This window comes from Anopheles marshallii, chromosome 3 (assembly GCF_943734725.1).
Source record: "Anopheles marshallii chromosome 3, idAnoMarsDA_429_01, whole genome shotgun sequence".
In the NCBI taxonomy this organism is placed as follows: Eukaryota; Metazoa; Arthropoda; class Insecta; order Diptera; family Culicidae; genus Anopheles; species Anopheles marshallii.
The window spans coordinates 49,844,483-49,868,226 of record NC_071327.1 but is presented as its reverse complement, the minus strand read 5'-3'; the positions used below and the strand labels follow the sequence as shown (position 1 = coordinate 49,868,226).

Here is a 23,744-nt window from a genome sequence, read left to right as displayed (position 1 = left end):
CTTCCGGGGCTGGTCTTTGCGTGCGGCCAAATGCGTCCGATGGAAGATGTTGCTTTTCACCAAAACTTTTGCACCATCGTCGCTCAATTCTCCCATGAGCAATTGAAACAGGAGCAGCATTTTTTTTTTGCTGGTTAAAACCACTGTTCCAACACTGTCTTTTCGTACAGGTTTTGTATTGTATTGTGTTATTAAAAAAAAGACCAAAAAGCAAAAAATTTTACAACATGGGCACAAACAGCTCCCGACCAACAACATTTAACCCACTATTATAATGGTTTGGGCTGGAACGGAAAAGGTGCGATTCGTTCCAATCGACACCAGCTGATGGGTATGTGTGGTTTGAATTTATTCATTTATTCATCATTTTCATTTATTCACACCAGCGGATTTGCAAATGGTTTGATTTTTTTCGTACGTTGGTTTTGTTCAGTTTTGGTTGACTTGTGTGATTTTTCACAGATTGGAATGCTTTTTTACTTGGTGTGTTTTTTTGTTTTTGCGTATTTCTTGTTCGTTGAAAGCGTTATTTTTTTATAACCTATTTTAGCTTTAGTGTAAAATATAAAGGATAAATGGTACACCACTACTCATATGTGTTTGTTATATTCGGTTTTTTCATTTTCGAGTTGTTTTGACTTTGACAGTTTTAAGTACTCAAGCGTTTGGCACATTTGATTTCCATTTTGATTTATTTGCTAAGAATAATTGTATGTAAGTCTGGATGCGTCGTTTGAACATAATTATTATAAATTTATTAAAATAAAACATGTGATGGAGTGTCTCCATCTCAGCAGATTTTGTGTGTTCCGCTTAAGTTTGCTATGTTTTACTGAGCACAACATGACAACGAGGTGGACAAATCAACAATGTGGCATACAGCGAAGTTCTTTGTGTTTTTTTTTGTGTGTTAAGTGTAATGAATGTGGAATAAAGGAGTAGGAAATACATAAGAGGATATGTAATGCAATGGGCTTTTGGATGGCACCGTTTTCACAGCGATGAAAATATCGTGTAAAAAATTGAGAGAAAAAAGATCTAGAATTCATCCCCACCATCACCATCGAATGAACACTGACGTTTTATACACATATAAAAATGCAATTTTAAACACGTTCCTCTCAGAAGTTTCTTCATTAGTTGCACGCTCGGCAAACGTTTAATTCCATTTCCATGTATCATGTCTTCACGCAGAATCCGACATTCGCATGCGGGTTGGCTACGCAACCCTGGTCACTGCTACCTTTCCCAGTGCCCGATACACGATTGTTCGCTTCGAATGGTGAATTATTTCGATCAGCATCATTTATTATTCATGTCGTAAATGTATAGCATCATTCCCCTGACCAGCCGGGTTTGAATTCACTCATCACCAGTCCAACCCTCCGGTCCCAACCCCGACCTGTCCAGATCCGATAAATTGCTCACCTGCAAACCGCATCCTCACGTACACACACACCCACAGATCGCCCGTTAGGCAAATTTTCGCCTCGAACGTAACCTGGTGATGACCGGTATTCATCACGATGTTAGAATTTGTAATGAAAATGTTAATTTACCCTCAAACCGAAAACATCATTTAAAATGCATTCGCACTTTGCCTGTCCGAAACCTTGCTCCTTCCGAAGCCTTCCTGCCTACCGAATGGATTTGAAATTATCTTGCCACTTTACCGTGTGACCGCGTTGACCCCCGGGGTTGTTATCATGGCTACAGCCGGGGCACGGATTAGATATGTGATAGTTTGGCTGGTATTACACGTACATCGATGCATAGTGAGCGTGAGTGCAGTACATTCACTCGTCAGTAGTGCATGGATAACTGATAAGGATTAGATAAATTAAACTAGTACGAACTAGCACTAGTTCGATTAGGTATACCTGGATTGAAAGATGCTGATCATGATAGAAAGAAGATCTTTGGAATCAGTTACGAATTTGTTTTGAAATTCCTAACATTTTATAGCACTAATTCTATTGCCTCGAAACAATGACAAATTTCCACTTGATTAGGGTAAAAGTAGTAGCACGAATCAAACAACAAACACCTCCGTCTGCATCTCCACATCCTCCACTGTGTCACCCCTCTACAGATGAACTTCGGGGGTCAAGGTGTACATTCCACGTGGATGTACACCCAAACACACACACTGGCCAGTGCGCTTGTATGTGGATCGAAATGCAAATTGGCAATTGCCAGCAAACCGTAATGACTTAATTTGCGTTATCGATTTCGTGAGTGGATTAGCTCCGATTTCCATGTTTGTGGAAAATTGGTACGTGAGCAGGAGCGCATGCAAATATATTTGCAAAATACAGTATTATTTGTGGGGCAGTGCAAACCCATTTCCATTGGCCACACGATTTCGATCCATTACGGGGAGGACTGCTGCGATAAATTTAATGCTCTTTTTTGTTTTTGATTCAAGTGTGGCCATTTTCATTCGGAACTAATGCTTCGTCCCGAGTGCCCGAATGTATGGGCAGTTTGTGATGTACTGTATTTGTTTTATTGATTGGAAAGTATTTCGAAGTACGCTTAATTATAGCGTTGAAGCCTTTTTGGAAAAGGGTGAAACAACGGTAGGGCTTAGCTGATAAAATGTAAACGGCTCCATCCAAGATCAGTGTGAAACCAGAACTCATAGTAAAATAAAGAAAACACTAATTTTTATCGTTAAGTTTATAATTTATTTAAACAGACATTGTGTCTTATTGAAAATTGTTTATCAAAGCTTATTAAACTAAAGTTTTGTTACAGTTTTGTTACATTTTTGTGACATTTTTGACGTTGTGTGTTAGGGCCTTTTTCTGAAGACTTTGTTGTTTGACATTTCCTTCGGTAATTAAGATATGTGTGTGTTTTTTTGTGAGTGAAAAGTATAACTCCGTTTTTGAAAAAAAAAAAATGATAGGTAAACTTTTCCGAAATGGTAATAAATTACTGATGTTGGATTTCGTTTGTAACAAAAGTGCCATGTCAACCCGCAATTCCATCCAACGTGTGTGCTCAGGAGGATGATGTCGACGGACCCATACTCAGATAATCACCCATGATGATACGGTTCTCGGGCATAACGCCCATCACACCTGTTGCGCCGTGTGTCGAAGTGAATGGGTTGCAAGCGAAGGTGCGGAGACAGTACGTTACACATGATAAAAAAGGAATGGTTGACGAAGCGATTGGATAGACGTTAAACGTGAAGGTAGAAAAAGAAGAAGAAGAAAAAGAAAAAGAAAAGAAGAAAGAATATAGAAAAAAACATGAGTCGAAAAAAAAAGGAAACAACAACATACAACAAAGCACATTAGCAAACGAACTCAAACGCATAACAAGCAAAAAAAAAACAGAAACAAAAACAAATCTCTTTAAAGTAATAAACTAAACAAACACAACACCAAAAGACCACGCGAAACACGAAAATAGTATTAGGCAATCTGAAACGAGCTATGGCGTTCGTGTAAAAAGTGTGCGGCAAAGGATAAATCAAGATGAACGGAAATGTTAAAACCAGTGGGAATGGACAGCTGCTCGCAGCCAAAAACCCGCTGCACAATTAAAGCAAAACCCATCGGGTGGGCCCATTGTGTTTTTTTTTATACGCAAGGTACCCATGTTAACCCCAGACAGCATAACTGTCTTATTGCAACAATAAAAGCCATTTAGGTAAAGGCACATTAACATACAAGAAGCATGCCCATACACTCATATGGCTTATGGATGTGGATGTTGGTGAGCCAGTGCTCAGTTTGGCCAGGAGCGCGCTGCGATGTCACACAAGCAAGCAATTCTTGCTACACACATCGTCATCGTAGTACACTAGATAAGGCTCGCCGGGCAATAGATTCCGCGGTCGAGTACGTGGTTCATTCAACGGGAAATTTTTGGTTCCCATTTCCATGCGGGAATAGGTGTTGTTTCAGGTGGAAAGTACCGCTTGTGAAGGGGAAATGCTCGAGAGATGCATCGGAATGGCTTCATTCGGGGCGGATCTTTTGGTTTCGTAATGGAACCGAGCTGCTCGTTATGGGAAGAAAAGCTATGTTGAGAATAAAGTACGACACCTCGTAAAAGTAGCTTAGCTGCGAAGGAAGAGCAGCGCTTAGATTGGAGTAGTAAGCACTCTTCGCCTGTATCATTTGTACTGCTTGTTAGTCTTTATGCACATGGGTAGAAGTTGGAAAAATTGACACGGTGGAGACTTGACCGGTTTACTGTAGTCCCGGATTTGAAATGGTTGAGTAATTAAAAAAAAAAAGCTTGTTAATTGAATTTTGTGTGTGTGTAAAAACACATAGTTTAGAGTTATGGTAATGGACTGATGTAGTTGCTACCACGCAATCGGTACGCTGTGGCACTTTGCGATAGTAAAATAAAAGATGCATGAATAAATCGTTTATAAAATAACACAACGAACAGTAAAAAACCAAATGAAATGCATGTTTTAACAACCGGATAGTGTTTACAAAACCACGGTTCGGTAGAAATGTTTGCTCTCACTTGCATACAGTGACCGCTTAATTGCTCAATTAGCTTATCTGATTGAAATGAAAACTAACATCCCATTACCCTGCTTTTAAGGGTCGCCGTACCCTTGCGACGTACGGTTGACTACAACATTCGTGTTGTTGTGGTTTTTTTTTTTGGTTTAATTTTCCAGGACCCGTTAGCTGGTGGTCTTGCTAAATATCCACCCATTACATACCGCCTGCTGGGTGCATTTTAAACAACGATTATAAACGTCGAGCTAGAGCGGAACTATCTCACATGCCCCGGTGATGGTTAGCGCACAAGCACAGCCACATCCCACGGGTCACCCCAAACAGCCGAGCAAGCGTAGGGCTATCCGTAGCCAGGGTTCCATAGTCCATTAAAAATACTTAACCTGAACAACCGGCTCCAAATCGTTTCGCTAACAATGCTCATAAAACTTCGCCTACCACTTCGAGGGACCGTTTGTGCTTAACGGATTGCTGTAAGGTATCTTGAGCACGCCGCGAAAGCATTTGCGGGAAAACTTACACTCGAGCAGTTCCGTAGGCTAGGCTATACGATGGTTGTGGATTGCAAAGCACTAAGCGCCAACCGCGTCACGCTTGGAAAAGCATCAAACAGTGCAGTTCAGGGTTCTGCACGATGGTGGGCAACACCAGCGTTAACTACCTCTAATTAAAATGCAAATCTACACCTTAAGCTTCGCCACGAGGATGCAATTTCTGGCATGGTTGGGTAAAACGGGTAAAGCAGTATAAAGACGCCAGCCAATGGAAAACCTGACTAGGGGCGGACAGTGTTCGAGGCAGGTGTTTTCCTATAAATCATATCATCATCGTTCGGTAAAACAAGCGCACCGGTGAAAGTGTTTGCCCGAGTTCAATTACCACACGGTGGCGAATGGTCGTCAATCTTTTTAGCTGCCCAAACCTGCCAGAGCGGAGGTTCCACGAATGTACGATGTCCAGTGGTGAGTAAACATTAGTAAACCCCAATGATGTGGTGAAGTAAGTTCCTACAGACCGGACATCGGACATCAGCTTGAGCTGTAGTTGAGCTAGAAGACTACCGATACTAATAGGGAAAGACCAAATGGCCAAATTGGCGGATCTGCACGACAGCATCGGGAAAAAATTCATTCCAGTGACGTGTTAATAAAGCCAGTAATGGCAGACCTACGCCTCTTGAAGTTAATGTAACATTAAAAAAAGTTAGTTGTTTCAACATAATAATTTCACATTTATGAGGCAAAACTACATGAGTTTAACTACACCACTCCGAAGTCCTCTAGAGCGGTATAAAGGCCCCAAAGAACCTTCGATTATTTTGGACTGTGATGATTTGATGAACACTTAAACAAATGCAATAATGTGTTCAAATGGGAAAAACAAACATCAAAATTAACCATTTCTGATTATTATAGTAGACTATTTTGTTAGTCCTCTTAGTTCCCATATCTTTCGGTCTAAACTCATCTAGTTCTTTATCCCCGTGAGAGAGTTACTGACTGACTGAGGCATTCAATCCTTCTGTTACGTGCCTCAAGAAACGTACCATCACCAATATCTTTTACAGGAAACCTGCCAACTTTGATTAACCTTGGCAGGTGATAATAATTGCGATTAGCGCTTGACGGAAGATAAACAAAATGATGGGAACCTTCTTCACCCAACATTACTCCCATGCAGATGATTGACATGAAAGGATGCATTGTTGGTGTTTTTTTTTTTTAATGTTTCAGCTATCTTTTGCGGTAACAGCGAACGTACGATGAAGCGTTGACACTAGCGTTAAGACTCAACACTTCACCTACCACGCAGCAGTTATCCCGGCAAATATCACCGGTCGTGATGGAATTCAATTTATTATCGGGCCAACCCACATGGAACCGATTTTACCCAGCAGTGAGTAGTATAAAAGCCTGGCCTCGGTCTAACTATGCCGTCAGTTATTATATGTAAATTTATGGTGATAAACTTTACACACTTCGGTCTGCTTTGTGCTATCGAGCGGGCGGGTGTGTGTGTGAAATCGTGGCGTGCACAAGAGCTCGGGAACAAGGAGAAAAGCACGTTGGAGGGGGGGTGTTATTAACTTTCCCAAGCCTTTTGTCACTCTCGCTATCGTTTGTCGGGGCCATGCTTTGGGCGCGCGGTGAAAGTAGTGTAGATGTTTGTTTTATGATATAATATATAACATGCTCATTTGCACCTCGCCGGTGTTCGCGAGATTTCTAGAACATGTTCGAAAAGAAATTTCTTAATCCATTTCACGGTTATGGTATAACGGGATGTCCCACTGAAACGTTTCCTCGCATGAAAGCTTTCAATCGCTAGGTCACACCTTTCTTGAAGTATGGAGGGGTGTTATAATTTGTAGACACTTGCCGCTCACATTCCACACCTAGCGCACGAAATCCCGACACTGTGAGCCATATCGGATTCACTGAAAGTGTCATAGGCCAAAACAAACATGACGGTGTGTGGCCGTTTTCAACTGCGCATTATAATCACTTTATGAATTATGTAAATATTTACGTTACCAACCCCCATCACACACGAATTCGCCCTTATCGGCCCGCTAGGACATACTATGTGCGATAGGTTTTGTGCGACGGCAGTGTTTATTTTGAACTCGGGGAATTTTATTCTACATCCCTTGCTTCAAAAAAGGGTGAAATATCGGGACAAGCTTAATACAAAATATACCTGTCAACGGTGCGGCCAGATGGCCGGACTAGGGGTCGTGATAGCGTGTAGGGATTTTGATACCATTGTTGCCTTTTCTTTTCTTTGCTACCGCTATCAAATGTCCCTGCCATACCTGAGTGAGTGGTGAAAATTTATAATCATTTCAGTAAGCGCCGAAAAATATTATGTCATCGTCGAAATGATCCAGCATTTTGTCGGGCTGCCATCATCCCTCATTATGAAGGTGGTACCCCTAAAATACAAAAAAAAAAAATCATCCTCCCAATCGGAACCGTTCCTCTCTTCGAAAAGCCCGAAATGTCATCCTTATGCGTTTGTTTAAGTTCGAAATAATCGCGTCACCGGTGGTCAGTGGTGTGTTATTTTGAGATAACAGCACCGATGGAGGATGCTTGCATGGAACAAAAACTCACCGCGTGTTTAGAAATCGGTGTCTTTCATGTTTAGGGTAGTCAACGAAAAAAAAAATGGTCATAATGCGTAGAAATTCAGCAGGACAAAACGTACTTTTTTTGCAACGTAATAAAAGCCTGTCCTAAACCACGAACGATATAATTATAGGACGTATTGTTTTAGTTCACAAATATTTGTTCGTTCGCTATCGTTTGTAATGATCTGTTTCCAAAATATTGCTCTTCTAGACATTCGCTTCAATAATAACTGTTCGTTTACTATGAAATGTTAATACATCTGCAGATATCTAAATTGTACTAACTATAATATTATCCTCGTTTATGAAATTGTGATTTTAAACCTACATATTTTGCTACATAATATGCATGTAGCAACAGAGCAAAGCTAAGTTAAATACGGTTTCATTATATGCGCAATTTGCTTCAATGCTAGTACGAAGAGAGTTCTAAATAGTGACACTATTACATGTGTCTATTACTTATCTGTTTTAGCAACTGGTGTAACAACTGAGCTATGAAGAAGAACATTTTGTTTTATTTCAATGCTGTTTTTTTGCAGAAAGAATGGGAATCGTTACATTCTATGTAGCTTAAGTGGGAGTTAGTATACTATTTTAAGTACTTGGTGTGGTGTGTAATCTAAGAGTGATTTTTCATTATATTTGATTTGTTTTTCAAAGCTATATTTATTACTTCTAAACATTTTTTGAAACTTTCCTTTATGCTATGGACCAAATGGCATCGTTATATATTGTTACGTGTTTAGAAGCAAATGATCTTTAGTGTTTAGCGGATTAATTATTTTTTTTATTAAATTGTGTTATTGTTAACTTAATGCTGCCCCTATTAATTATTTATGTCTCCAATTTTTTTGCTAAAGCAAGTGACAGCATGTCGACCTCAATGCTTTTCCTAAAGTTTGGTTGGCTAAAGATGCCTCAAAATGGACGAATTGCATTCGATTTTTAAGCAAAACTGGCAACCAGTGTATGTGATCTGGTCCTACTGCACCAGATTTAGCGATAACAGTCGCAGCAACGCTGCTGTTCGCAACAAAAACAAGAGCAACAATGATCAAACGAGCCGATACCACAGCAGAACGCGCGATTAGTCGTTTCTGGGCCGGTCGCCATTATTCCTCGTCATTTGGGTCCGGAGCGACTTTTTCCTTCGCCCGGTATGGTGTTTGATGTAGCTTTAGTGGTTAGTACTTTACTAATGGACTCGTTTTGAATCAAAGCATTCGCTGTCCCAACTTCGGGCGCTTGCGTAGCAGTGGATGTGTCAGTTTCGTCCACTTGCTCTACCGTAGTTGTATCGGACGGAGTTACCGTAGCCGTCGTAGTGGAGGACGTGGTCGTGCACAAGGTAGAATCCGAGTGCATTCGGACAGAGCCCACAACCGGTAGTGCCAGCGCCGTCGGTGGACGCACTTTTGGCTGCATTCACAAGTGCAGTGAGTGATGGTGAGTGGCTGCGGCGGCGGCTGCGGCAGCCGCTGCTGCAGCCGCACCCGGATGGTGATGGTGCGAAAACAGGTGCCCCAAGTGTTCGAACGGATGGTGATGGTGGTGGTGATGGTGCAACGGATGGCAGGAAGACACGGACGCACTGCCGGTGGAAAGCAACGGATGATGGATGGCTGCGGCAGCGGCAGCCGCAGCAGCTGCAGCAGCTGCCGCCGCAGCCGTCGACGAGCTACCCCCACCGGCGGAGGACGAGGATGAATGGGAAGGGTTGTTGTGATGGTGGTGGTGTAAGTGATGGTTGCCTGTTAAATGTGCGTGCAAACTCGCCAAGTTAAGGTTACCTGTTGGGTACGGTAGTCCAAAGCTCGGGTAGCCGGAAAAGCCACGACCGGCTGCGTACGCAGCGTATGCGGCAGCGGGGAAACCTGTAAATCAGCAGGAAATGTTTGGGGAATGAAACAGAAAGAGAGAAAAGGGAACGAAACGAAATGTAGAAAAAAGGGAGAAAGAGAAAAAGAGAGAGAAAGAGAAAAACATCAATTAGAAATCATTTAGGTTATTTTATTGCTTTCAAAAGTAGTAACAGTTTCTTCCATATTAAATTGTCTGTGTGATGGATTTTAGTTAAGTTATTGTTTTCGTTTTCGTTGCCGATTGCGATAGGCATCAGCAAAATGGAATCAATAGTGGGAAAGTTGAAAAGGGAAAACAATATTAGCAAAACTGAGACGTCGAAATTACACAAGCACAAACGGCAACAGGTGAAATCAACGAGCAGAATGTTATATGCATCAATTTAAAAAAGACTCAGAAAATGATCCTTTATAGTGGATAGTAACGTTAAGCAGTAGATAAATAAAATGCATACTTTAGTTCACAATATATTTTTAACTTTCTTGTCTTGTTAATGATAGACGTTGCTGAACGTGCGTTTCACAATTTATTCCTGTTGAAGAATAGAATATGACTTTTATTTTGGGTTTGGGTTTTTGGGCTTATTGCAAAAGCTTCTTATTTGTTTACAGCTTTAGTTAAGCTCCTGCTAGTACTGCTGAACATAAATGAGTGCTAGAGACCGCTGTACATAACAGTTGGTGAATATTTTTCGGGTATCTATGTTCAATACTACTAGAAATCGAAACAGATCGTTGGGAAAGGAACAAAAGTGAACTAGCAAAATGGATCCCGTAAGAGACGCCATGTATTATTTCAATCACCTATACTTCGAAATCTAATGAATTATTAAGCTAAGTGTTTTTTTTTCATTACTATAATCTACGTATTGAAGTTTGGTTTATGTAGAAGGTGTTGTACAGACTGTTACTAAAGATGAATTGTTCATACGCTTGCTATGAAATCCAAGTCACTGAACTTCTCTAAGATTTCTGGTTTGTTTGTTTGTTTGCTGGTCATTACGTTTTATAGCTACTTTGAATCGGTGAATATCAACTAACATTTTCTCCGTCTAATCAGATTGATGCATACTTACACGCTTGCCAACACATAAACAAAGGTTTGTACACTTCATTCCTTTGGCAAATCATTCGTTGATTTCATCCTGCAAGTTTGAAAGTGATACGGAAGTTTCAAGCACGAAACGTATATACTGCAGTGGTGTTTGGTAAAGTTTTTTCTTTTCTAGTTTAGGATCATGGCCAAAGATAAACGTTAGTCAAATGAAACCATTACAACTATTCAAATAAAAAAAACCAACAAAAACATGTTTAACAAGAAATAAAATTAAGAAAAAAAGAATAGAACAACTAGCGAACATTTAGAACGAACTACATTGTACGGGATTGTGGTGGTGTGTTATCTGCAAAAATTGTAGTTTTCTGTCCTGTAGAAACACATTTCCGGATGAAAATAGAGGAAGGAAAAGTGTGCAAGCAGTTTGCGGTGGAAAGTTACGGATGAAAAGAACAGATTTTGTTTTTATTTTGACTACTAACATGTGGAACACAATTTTATGCACATTGATAATGATGCTGCAAGCCTCCATTTAAGATTTCCACATTGCTTGTTGCGTATCATAACACAGCATCGCTTTGGTACATTTAAGGCAAAGTTTATTAAAATTAAAACATTGGCAGAAATGAAATTCCATCTAAAGCACATCGAGGAAGATTTAAACACAAAAAAAAACACATACTGTCATGATGATTTCTTATTGCAAATTGTAGACTTGCACAATAATTTAAAATAATTTACATTTGCTATTCTTCATGAAACATGACAGTTTACATTGAATGCAACGATAAAAGTGATCGGAAGAAGAGAGATAATTTAAACATGAATATTGTTCTTTTCATGAGTAAAACTAAACATTACACTACAAAAGGAGGTCAGTAGCAGTAGGTGTTGCAATGAGCATAACAACACTTTCATTTGATGTGATGAAACTATAAGTGTACAAATAAAAAGAACGATTTAGTTACAACATGGAAATGTTCGCTGTTTTGTCTTTTCTTGTTCATTTTTTGGTATAGATTGATAGTAAGAAAAATTAAAACTTTTGCCATTAATTGATCAACTAATATGTATTGTTTAGGGTTTTTTATGTTCGTTTTGCAAAGTTAACGCTACGATTTTGTTACGAGCTTGTTGTTTCGATGAGAGACAGTTTGAATGAAAACAATCAGTTTTTGCTATATATTATGTTTTTCCAATTGCTTTTTTTCGAAATGCACCGTGTGAAAGCGGTACCGGTATGATTTTTGTTTTGTTTGTTTGTTTTTTTTTTTAATTTACTTCGTTTAATAATTGCATATAGGGAAGAAAGAACTGTAGGAAGAGTTTGTTGTTTTTTTTGTAGTAGTAATAAGAGAGAAATTTAAATTTTCTTACCATCAGGTAATGTCCCCAGCGACCACATAAAATCTAAAAATGCAGAAAACGAAAAAAAATGCTACGTTTAGACACCTTCTAGTGAAAAACGGGGATTTTGTTACCAATTTGATAAGCAGACGGAAAAGAAACATAATTGCAATGTAAGAGATACAAAAGGGTTCCTTTCGTTTATTGGATACACGATACAACCAAAACGTACGAGATAAAACGATATTTGGAAGGGTTAAAATCGTAGATCGCCGTTTTGTTTTCTCTGCTGGATCTGCACAACGATACAAGATCGCACACAAAAATCGAATCATCCCACTGGAGCTGGTGATAGTGTTGAGGAATTTTGGATTTATTTAGGATGAAAGCTTTTCGGGGCGGATGATCGATCGTATCGGCGAAGAAACTGGCAACAAAACAACGTTTTTGTTTTTGGGTTGTTTAAATAATGACAATAAAATAGCAAAGCGACACTACATCCAGTATACAAAAAAACTTGAACAACAAACGGAAAACACAAGGAAAAAACGGCATCTAGAACACTATGAACGAGCTGCTGGATCGATCAGAAACAATGGGGATGAGCTTGCTGGATGGAAAACGGAAAACAAACGGTAGAAACTAGTAGAAATTAACACAGCAAACGACTACGGCTTGGCTTAGTTTTACACAGAGTGGAACACGTCTACGCGTTGTATGGGATTACGAGAATCGTCCGAGGAACTGAAGGTTTTTGGTTTTTGGGAAGCAAATTTGGTGTTTTTCGAAACATTTTCCTCTTTAATTGCTAAATAGTTTTCCGTTGAAGTCGTTGACGCAACAACACAATCATCTTAACCCACATGTTGTCCCTGGCAGGCAGTGGCACAGGATCGAATACGTTCATTTGCTGCCGGGAGAGCAACAATTCTATCACACATATGTAACCACGCACACGCACACAAAACACACTCTGAAGTTAAGGAATAGATATAGTAAATGCTATAAACTACTAATATCAAACAGTGTCAAACAGAATGATTTGCTATCAGCTACTACGGTTTTTTTTTATGTTTTACCTATGTTTTGACTAATGATTTGTAATCTGAGCTGTTTTACCCCGTCGTATTGTCATCTATCTATAGTTTTTTTTTTCAAAATTCATATCAAAACTCCAATATTGTATCTCCACACTACTATCGGAAACACTCTATGAATAATATCAAAACAGATATGTAGGAATCGTATGGTCAACAATTGAATAGTACAATCCGTATTCAATTGTACACAACTGCAATGCAATCAAACTCACGCAATTTTTCTTAACACACTATTTAAATCTATTCTAAAAGTTTCGATGTTTAGCGAAGAAAAAGCGTATCGATATACTAAAGGAAATAACTAATATTATATCACACCAAAATGTATCACTTTTATTGCGGGTTGATACGTAAAACAGTATCAATTCCACCGACGGGTTGATTTTCAATCAATGTGCTTTTGATTTCTCGTCTAGCCACTAGTACTAGTGCTTGTTGCTGGAGTGATTTCCGGAGTTGACTTCCAGCAAATGATTCCGAACGGGATGGTATCGTTACGTGGTTGGCTTACGCTGCACTGCGAAACAAGTGATAAAGATCGTTTGCTTCTTGTTTGCCACTTACCTTTAGGGCTTCTTCTTCCTCTACTTCATGCTCACCTTGGGCCCCCATCCGGACGGTTAGTCCGGAAGTTTCCGGAAATCTTCTCCAAATGGCTGCAATCAAGCACTATGTTACCTCGTGTATGTTTATATATTAAACTTAACTTAAGTACTAGGTCGTGTAAAGAAGAAGTAGAGATGTTAGTTGTGGCAATAGTAACGCTACAAAAGAAATTCTATAGAAAAACCGTTTTTCATACAAAAAAGGTATAAATGTTAACAACCTGCACGTGAACTGTGTGCATCAGATGGTACTAATAATGTGATACGCAAGGAACGAAGATTGAGAACAAACAGGTAACAAACTGCAAACTATCACTCACGCTGCACTCTCACTCAACAAATTTCTACTCACTAATCACTCGAGTTCTCTAGCAGTAAAGAGATAAAACCGTTGCCATAGGTTACGCGAATGAGAAACGCGTTTATAGAGGACTTTCTAGAGAACTTAACCAGTACCATTATTGTCCTACGGTGGAAGACCCTCGTAGGGATTGTTTGTTTTGATTGGAATTCATGTTCGTTGCTTTCAGACGATCTACGCACTAATTGTTGTTTGTCTTTGTTTCTGATTTCTACAACTTGAATTAATCATTTTGATGATGTTACAGCAGCCTAGCGAAATTTTAAAATACATTTTCACATGTCATAATCAACAAGGTAAAAAGTAGTGGCAAGAATCAAAGTAATATTCCTACATATTACTTGTGATTGACGAAAAATCAATATTACTTATTGCTTGACATGGTTACACTCACAAAATTAGCTTATACCTAGCCGATCACATTCTGGGAGATTTCATTCTTTAATTGTTTGCTCAATTAAGCACATTATGCAGCGAAGCATTTGACATCGATAAGAATACCTAGTGTCTTACTTTTACAGCTATGTTGCATGTGTGGTTTGTAGCCTTTTCGCCTCCGTAAGCTGGTAGATATTCTGCGAGTATGCAATCATTTGCTGATTATATGTTTTACAAATATATGAATTTACGCACATCATACCACGTTTATGAGTAAATCGTTGCATATGCATATCATTTTATGACTGTTTAGGATATGTGTTTTACATCTATTTTGTTCGATCTATTGTTTTCTGTTTTAAGAGACTATTCGCTTCAGTGGTGAATTTTGTGAGACTTACATAAATAATACATTGTGATTGGTGCACATTTTTACGCTTTAGTGGATAGAATGCAACGTTTGCGACAAACAAATCATTTTATTCGACACTGAATGCTTTATATACGCTTGTTTGTGGTTCCGAATACTGACAGTTCTTGTTTTCTAGCTTCTTATTTTATCTTCTTTGAGATTCTTTGTGCAAGAAGCTTGAAATGTGCTAAAAATATCTTCAATTATTTTCCATTAACGACAGAGTGCGGGTGTCATATAGAATTATATTACGACATGTTTTATCAATGAGGATCGAAATATGTACTTTGTCAACAAAATTGGCCAAAGAGGTTAATTTTGCAGTACGGAAACGATGGGTAATCATTAGGACAGGTGCGAAAATTTTGAATGGTTTATGATGGTTAGTGTTTCTAACAAATTTGCTTTGTGTTTTGACCATTTTTGGTTTTGTGTGCATTCCCTACCATCACATAATATTGAAGCCACGACCACAAACACATCGAGAAATAAGATTGATGTGATGAGTTATCACAATATTGTGAAAAAGGATGCATAAGTCAGATCAAATATCTAGTGGTGGTTTCCTTTATTCTTGTTGTCCAATGGAGGGCTATTTTGGAAGAATGAAGATGGATTCTGTTTTTGATGCAACCACATGGCAAGCAATAAACACAACACATAATCGGATCCTAAGCTTACCACTTTACGCGCCCATCGAGGGGTATCGGGTAAGATTTGCCCCAAAAAGGCCAGTAAAACCGGAAGGGCAAAAGTTTTGCCCGATGCCTTTGCGGAAAGATTTAATGAGAATGCGGATGATTTGGCTATTGGCTTTGAGAATACAAAGAAGATCACACCCCCGCTGATCGATGCCGTGGGACACAATGCAGGGCAGGTGGGTAGCCTTTGAGTTTATTAAAAAACTTTTCCTAACAATGTACGATTCCGATAGGTAGCCGACCTGCTATCGGAACTGTGCTTCAGAAGCTGTATGTACGTCGGAGCGAAAAAATATCAAGAAAAGGAAATGAAACTTCACAAGAATCTTGAAGAAATCCCACGAGAGCATATCTTTCGAACGATGCCATTCATTCGACTCTGTTACTATTTGGATCACGGAGCGTCTTGCTTATTGCCTTTCGGGGATGGTGTTGGATGTCTAATGTAAAGGTCATACACCTGAGCTGCTCCTGGCTCTTGCCAAACACGGAAAGTTGGCGCACGGAAAAAGGATGTTTATGATGATTTGATGAACAGGATTTGAAGTACATTAACTAGAACAATCTTCTGTTGAAAGAGCTTGAAATTAGCTGGAATGGATCAGCATCGTGCTTTTTCGTTGGTTTGGTAACAACTCTACGATAGGAAACTTCTACAACAAAAACTGTAATAAATGTAGTGGTAAGCATCCTTGCTGATATAAAACGGTTTTGTACTGTATACCTGTCGGATACGTGTTTCGTATCTTCACTCTATGTTATTTCCTCTGGGTGAGGGCTACTGTTGATAAAAATATCTCTGCACCCTATAAAAGTGGCCAGGAGACTACTTTAGAACCGACACACAACGCACCAAACGTGGCTAGCTCCACAATTGGGTTCGTGTATAAAACTACACACTACTACAGTGGTCTCAATTTGAAGGTCAGGTCACAGCATTTGGCATTTAATGGTTCGATGAGGTCACCTTGCAGTACTGGTTGCAAGGTTTTCAACTACGACATGAAAAGCAAAAACGGAATGAATGCAGATGATGCGTAAAAAAATCCTCTGCTCAAGGAGATGAGCGCTATAAAGTGTCTCTCGCAGTTATATTGGCACTACTTGAGATGTTAACATTGCTAACCATTATCTACGACTGGCAAGTCTTTTTCGTTGAAAAGCTCTTTAAAAGGAAATTAACACATTCTGGAAACAAATACCCTTGTGTTCTCAGTGTTTTGCGGTACGGATCGGCCTCAGGATAAACCTTCGGCAAGTGTTGTACAACCATCAATTTACTGAGGCCTTTGCACCTGTATGATGGTGGTGGTTGGCTGTCAGAGACCGAGACTGGCAGCCGCCTGTAACGGGTACATGCTGGCCAGATCAAGACCCTGCGCCCCAAGAAGATCCCCTATCGGATAGGTCAATGTGGTCGTGGCTCGTGGTTGGTGATGGTGGGCCGCGTGATGATGGTGTTGGTGGTGTGCGGCAGCCGCAGCAGAGGCCGCTGCAGCCACCGGATGGGCAGCGGCAGCGGCGGCTACGGCGGCCGGATGTGGTCGCAGTGCATTGGCAGCCGCGGCCGCGTTCGCCGCCAGCAGCCGCTTGAGCGAATGTTCGTACGCAAGTGCGGCCGATTGCTGCGTGCTGTTCGCGTTGGCGGCCGCGGCTGCCGCTGCGTACTGCAGGAGTGAAGGAGTGGCGGCCGAAGCCGCAGCCGCAGCAGCAGACAGGGGCAAGATGTGGGTGGTCGTGGCAGCGGCAGCGGCTGCAGCAGCGGCGGCCGCAGCCGCCTGCTGGCTCGTGATAGTGGCGGGCAATGGGTAGGGGGCATAGCGCAACGTGGAGCCAACCGTGGAGCTCGTGGAGGGGCCGACCGACCCGAGCGAGCTGGAGGAGGGACCTGCACCGCTCAACACTACAAACTCACCGTATGTCCCACGCCCGGCGGTGCGCGTTTTGGCCAGATTCGCTGGAAGCATCACTTCTTTGGGCTGTGCTTTTTTACATTCAACCTGCGCAAGAATGAGAAAGAAACATTAATTAATTACATAAAAAAATCTAATATGTTTGTGTGTTTTTTTAAATTTCACGGCTGTACTTACCATTTTGTTATTGATTTCATGAAAGTGAATTTCGCAAACTTTGTCAACTACATCTTCACTCTGAAATGTCACAAATCCGAAGCCTGCGAAAGAAAAGAAAAAAAACATGATGATGGTTAAAGAATGGTTCGATATCAATTTACAACTTTTCCTTAATAATGGCTAACGTACTCATATTGTGCTATAACAATGAAATATTAAAAATACATAACTTTTAGGAATTTATTATGATAAAAGTTGTTTATCGCATAAAAAAACCCGTCTCCACGTCTGGAACAGTCGCAATAGACGTCAGAGAAAAACAAGAAACTTCCTTTCTCGTGTGCGGGATGTGAAAATAATAGCGAAAATATAAGCTAAAAATATGAAAGAATTATTTTGCTTTCAATACTTATATTAATAGAAGTATACAAATTAGACAAATTACGGATCCGTTTGCTCTAGAGGTAATATGCAATAAATTGAAAAGTATTGTTTTCTAGTTTTCCTTCGATATAGAACGCGAATTACAGCCGAAGGGCGCAAGGTATCTATCGAACGACTATAAAAATTCCTTCAATGCGCCATCTCTTTTTGAATCCCAAATACTGCGTCTTACGAATGGCACTAAATCATCGATAAACAACTTTTATATTATTCGTTTTACTTATCTCGCCTTTTTCATTTCATATTAGTAAGCACCACACAATCAAAACGAGGAAACCCCACCAGTCCAGACGGTGGTGCCCAAAACGTACGGGAACAATCCGATTATTATTTCTCCGGAAACGAATCACGAAAAAAGCTCACTCTAATTAAACGTGTTTCGGCCTTTTTTGAGTTGTGTTGTTTTATTCTTCGCTCCTCCGATTAGCATCGAGTGGTTTGTGGAAGCGCATAAATTAAGATAGCAAAGGCACAGCAGCGATGGAGCAGCAAAGTTTTTCCGTGTGCTCCTTACGGTACAATTGAAAATCTACAACGGCGAATGAAGGAGCTGGGAAATTATGTCCTACTGCAACGAAAACGAACGGGAAAGAATGATGACGATTGCCCACTCCGTTTTCCCCCGAAACATCTCATACCACCACGCAGTCAGTCAACGGAGCGGCGTGAAGGTAAAAGGAAGGAATTGGAATAATCAGAATCAGAAGGTGAAATGAAAAGTGGGAAAATTATGTCGCTTGTTTTATTTATGATTCCGTCGCCTTCAACGGCCCATCGTTGTAATAGAAGCGATCTTTTTTCTTTCGACCCCTCCCAAGTTACTTCCGGGCTCCTGCCGGGTCTTCCATCGGGTTGCTTCCGAGTCTAGGAGTTATATGTTTGTGTGAGTTGGTGTGTTTTATTTCGAAGCACTCGAATTGATTCGTTTCTCATTTGCCTAACTCAACACAGGTTCTGTTTGTGCGTTTCTTTTTGGTTTTCATAAACTCCTTCTATTTTGGTTAGGAATCGGTCTTCCATCATTCATTACACTCACACTTACGGTGGGAGCGGACGAAATATTCTTGGCTTCGTAATTTAAGCTGGTGATTTGGCGCGGCACGAGAGTCTGAGAAGACATTGCCACACAAAAACGACGATTTTATCTTTCATTTTTGATGCCAGCTTTGATATTCGATTGGCCGATCGATGAACATTTGGATTCGAAGTTAATGATGATGCTCGACTGGGCAGTGGGTGATCATGGTTTTAGTATAAATAAAGGTGACCTTTTCGATAAGGCCGGAAAAATACAATGGGCAAAGCAGAGAATTGTTTTTTCCCCGTACGCACGACCAACTCCAGCTACAGGCTAATAAAGACAAAGACTGTCAGAAATGGCTGACATAGACCTCTTGAAGTTGTTGCGCGAGTAATGAAAAATATATAATTGAATAACTACGTATTCATGACAAAATTTACTTTATGTTTTGCTAGATTCAAATCATCTACATATACGACCAACGACCATTTATCATTTCCTTTTGTCATAGTTTTTGATAATACACTCAAATTAGTATTTGCAACGTGAGAAGCATGTAACATTTCACACAAAGTAAGTCTCTCGAGCAAGATGAAGCTTACGGAAAGCCTTCACAAGCCGTGCCTAAATTGTGCATATCTTTAGAAGTAAGTGAAAAAATAACAGCATGTCGAATACATTTCTCGCATGCAAGCACATGGAAAAACGTTGAACAGGCGTAACATGAAAGAGCCTTTTCCGAGACAAAAAAAAAAACCGTTCAGAAAATATGTGTAAAAGAAGAAAAGCATCGCAGAATAATAGCGGAGGAAAAAAAAAACAAATCAAGCACAAAAACACACAACCTCACACAAGTTCGGAATGCTGCCGGAAGCATTGGAATCATGTTGTTAGCTCTGTCGTGTAAAGAAAATTGCTTTTATCAACAATAAAAAGTATGTTTAGAGGATTCTTATTCTCCGCGCTTTGCACTTGCACCAACACTTTACAGGGGTTTGTCTCGCGAATGGTGGTGCTTCAAACACCGCTCTTTATTCACCTTGTGCAGGACGGGAACCGGTAAACCATTTTTTCACTTTGATTCTCTGTCTCTTTTTCCTTCTCTGAAGTTTGAAGATGTTGGAAGAATGCAGAAGGAAGCGGGGATGCTAGTGGAACCGTTACGCAACTGGCTTTCGTTTCGACGTATGTGATGATTCTTTCTGGCTTTTCAATTCGCGTTGCATATACATGGTTTCGTTGTACAGTACGCGTGTGTCTCACGGTCTTTCGCTTATTTGTTACTTATTCATGCGAACCATTTACAGATCCACCTACTCACTCGCGTGAATCTGACGGCCTGGTACCAATACTAACCAGCAAATTTGCACAGAGCGTCCAAGGGAGATTGTTAGTTTCTGAAGCATGCACATACGAAGCATAGGTATATTGTACATATGTAGCACCATTCGGTCCATTTTGGTCGCCATTTGCTATGGCCCCGGTTTCCAAACACAAACAATTTAAAAGAATCATTCGCTTCGTTCCGTTTTGTGCAACGGCTTTAACATACAGTCACAAACACAGACACAAAGGAACAAAAACCCCCATTCACATCACTTGCAAAATGCTTTCAATCGAATGAGAATATGAAGCGTAAGATGCAATGGTTTCTAGCATACAGAATGGAAGGAAAAAAAAAACACACACACACACACATAAATACACATAGAGAAAATAACATGCTACTTTTTAGACAATTGTCTAGCCGGGACTGGTGCTTCTCGCCAGCCTGTTTTTTATGCTGTCTTTCTTTGCACCGTTTGAAAATGGTGAGAAAAATCATGAAATTCAACCGTGCAGAACAAAAGCATTTTGCATTTTTATGCACTTAAACAAACGGATCCCACCGAGCAGCGTCCGATCGACAGTGCTACTCGGTCGCTTGCGGTACGTACGCGGGGACAAATGTTGCAAATGGCATGAGTGAAATGGGAAGGCGCGCATTCAAAAGCGTCCTTGGCTAGTGCTCGCCCTGCGCACCCTTCAAGGATACTACTTATGGGAAAACAGTTTTCTTTGTCTCACGGTGAAAGTGTTGCAAATGTCATTAAATTTAGTGGCACGAGAATGCCATTTTTATGTGCTGTTTGTTGAACGGGATAAAAATTGCTTTTCATTTCGCTTGAAGCAAACAGTGTGTGGTAGGGGTAGCTTTTATTAAGGAGCAGAAGGTGCACTCTTCTCATGCGAATAAATGTAAAAGAATATTGGTTTTACTCATGCAACCATAATCATAATTTTGTATTTTTTATATTGATTGGTAGCCAAAATTGATGAGCTGTTTAAATGATTTAAGCAAATATTCATCGCAAATCGGCAGACTCTATTTATACTGTAAATTACTAATAGTTACAAATTTTGTGAATTAATTTTCATTCTAATTCATACAAATTCAACTTCAATTTTAGCAACCTTGGAACTGTCTGAATGAAGTTTATTGCCTTTATCAACAAACTACCAGGCGTCTCCATTAAAATAAAATGAGACCAATTTCATTAAATTACCCTTAAATATCCTCAATCCGGGTATTTTAAAGGTGAATTAAGGAAAATTAGCAGTCCTTTACCCTTTCTAAAAATTTTGACATGTTTACATTGGGTCTTTTAAGTATGCTGTTTTTCCCTTTATTGACCGCTTAATTAAACGATAATTTAAGGGAAAATCTTTCACCAAGCTTGTACATCGGGTAGAGTAAATGTTTTTAAACGTTTTAAACCCATTTTAAAAGCACGAATAATATTAAAACACTGTTTTATTATATGCATTCTAGGATGCCATCATGCTGCCTCCACCACACAGGATGATATAGCCTGACGAAGCATACTGCTCGAATGGGTAAATTAACAGCACGCTGTCTTACTGGGTATTCTTTCAATAAAGGTACTTACTTTAACGTTTTGCAGGCTTTCAGTTGTATAGATATTGACATAATAGAACCATATTATTAAAAAGACATAATTTTTCTAGTGATGCAAACAAGTTTAATAGTGCTCTTCAATGCATTGCTCTAATTTCGAAAACTACTACGTCGTAAAAAATTTAAAAAGTGCTTGATATATTATTATTCATCTTCTTTTATCTGTCATTTTCGAATTGCCCATGCCGAAATGGCCTTTGGACATGATGCAAACATTTACTTCAAAAGCCACTAGGCGTCTCCATTTATCATGATGGGATCGAACAATGATGCAAATCTCGACAGATGAATTGATAACAGGTTGTATTATGGTGAAGTATTTATTTGGTTTGGCATGATATTTTTGCTATCATACAGTATCAGTTCATCCAGTATTAGTAAAAAAATCTAAAGGAGCATATTATTTGAAAACATTTAAGTAAAATTACTTTTGGGTCATCTTATGGCCAACGTGGCCCTATGAAATAAGGTAAACATGATCTAACCTGGATGAAACACGCAAGATAAATGCTTCATTTTGACATTGATTGAGCGGATGATAAACATTTTACTCATAAAAGAATTCATCCTTCAATCGGGAGGCTTGCTTGGATTGTCATATTTGATAGAAAGCAAGAATTTGACGTCCATAGACTTAAAACGGATTTCGACATAGTAATTATAACGAAATGAATAAAATATGGTAAATAAATAAATTACGTACATTCTATGCATATCAAAATGAAACCCACCCCGTGGACTGTTTTTATGTTTTTGATCGCAATGCTGTCCGTTTGTGTTGAAATCAATTACTTTGAAATTAATTCAGGCCCGCCAATGATTGTTTATGAAAACCACCAATAAACCATTTCACATCATTGTCACAAAAATCATCAATGTCATCGATGATCAATTTTTTAAATCACCGCACGATTCCGATTCTACCTACATACGTGATGACAGTAATGACCCGATAAGTAAACGCAATAAGGTTGAACTTTTTGTCAGCAGATAGAAACAAATCAATGACAAGTGAAAACTGCTGGCAATGAAGGAAAAGGGACACACACAAACAGACCCGGGCCGGTAAAGCTGGCAACGGAGGTGGAACACCACTCATAAGATGCCATTGCAATGGATTGGAGAAGAAAAATCCTCTTTTCCCATCCGGACAGTGGAAAATATCATCTTTCAGCTTCGTGGTTTCAACCGGAAGCGGCAAACGGTGCTGGTAAAGCCGCAAACAGTGGCGCCGCAGTTGTAGAAACTGGGGAGGGACGAAAAAATAAATTGGATCATTAAAATTAAATGATGCTGAAATTTGCTATCGATTCCGGGGGCGCGCTTTGGTAGTATTGCTTGAAGAAGATTTACTTCTGCGCGAGTAAAGTGGCGCAATGGTGTGCAGGGTAGGCGGAGTTTTTGTTTTTCGCAATTTTTTAATGCTCTATTTCCAGCTCCAAGTAACGATAGCTCCTTCGTTTTCGACGAGCCGTTATATTAAATGACGTAAAACGGCTTCACTTTGGCAAGAGTTTATGCTTCGATTCGGGTGTTGTTTTTGTTTGCAAAAAAATGTGGTTAAATAATCACAAATTAGTTAATCGAAGGGTTTTAAAGAAATTATCGTAAGTAGAGCATGATTTGAAATTAGTGTTGATTGGAAAATTCCCATTAGTGTCAACCCATAATCGCAAACAAATTCCCTTTGTTTATAATTTAAATATAATTATAATGATTTGAAGTGTTTTCCACAGTGTATGCGGAAGGTGAATCAAAACAATTTTATCACCACCGCGGATTAAAAC

At 39.7% G+C, this 23,744-nt stretch overlaps 1 protein-coding gene across 1 annotated transcript in view; it reads right to left on the bottom strand.

The window, feature by feature from the left end:
- The window catches only part of LOC128715862 (RNA-binding protein Musashi homolog Rbp6-like), a 310,737-nt gene that overhangs the window by 14,032 nt on the left and 272,961 nt on the right, over positions 1-23,744 (bottom strand). The window contains exons 4-7 of the mRNA XM_053810780.1: positions 17,552-17,634; positions 17,377-17,461; positions 11,935-11,967; positions 9,429-9,512 (exon numbers count right to left, since the gene is read on the bottom strand). Of these exons, the coding sequence (XP_053666755.1) occupies positions 9,429-9,512; positions 11,935-11,967; positions 17,377-17,461; positions 17,552-17,634 (285 nt within the window). The remainder of the gene's footprint in view (positions 1-9,428; positions 9,513-11,934; positions 11,968-17,376; positions 17,462-17,551; positions 17,635-23,744) is intronic.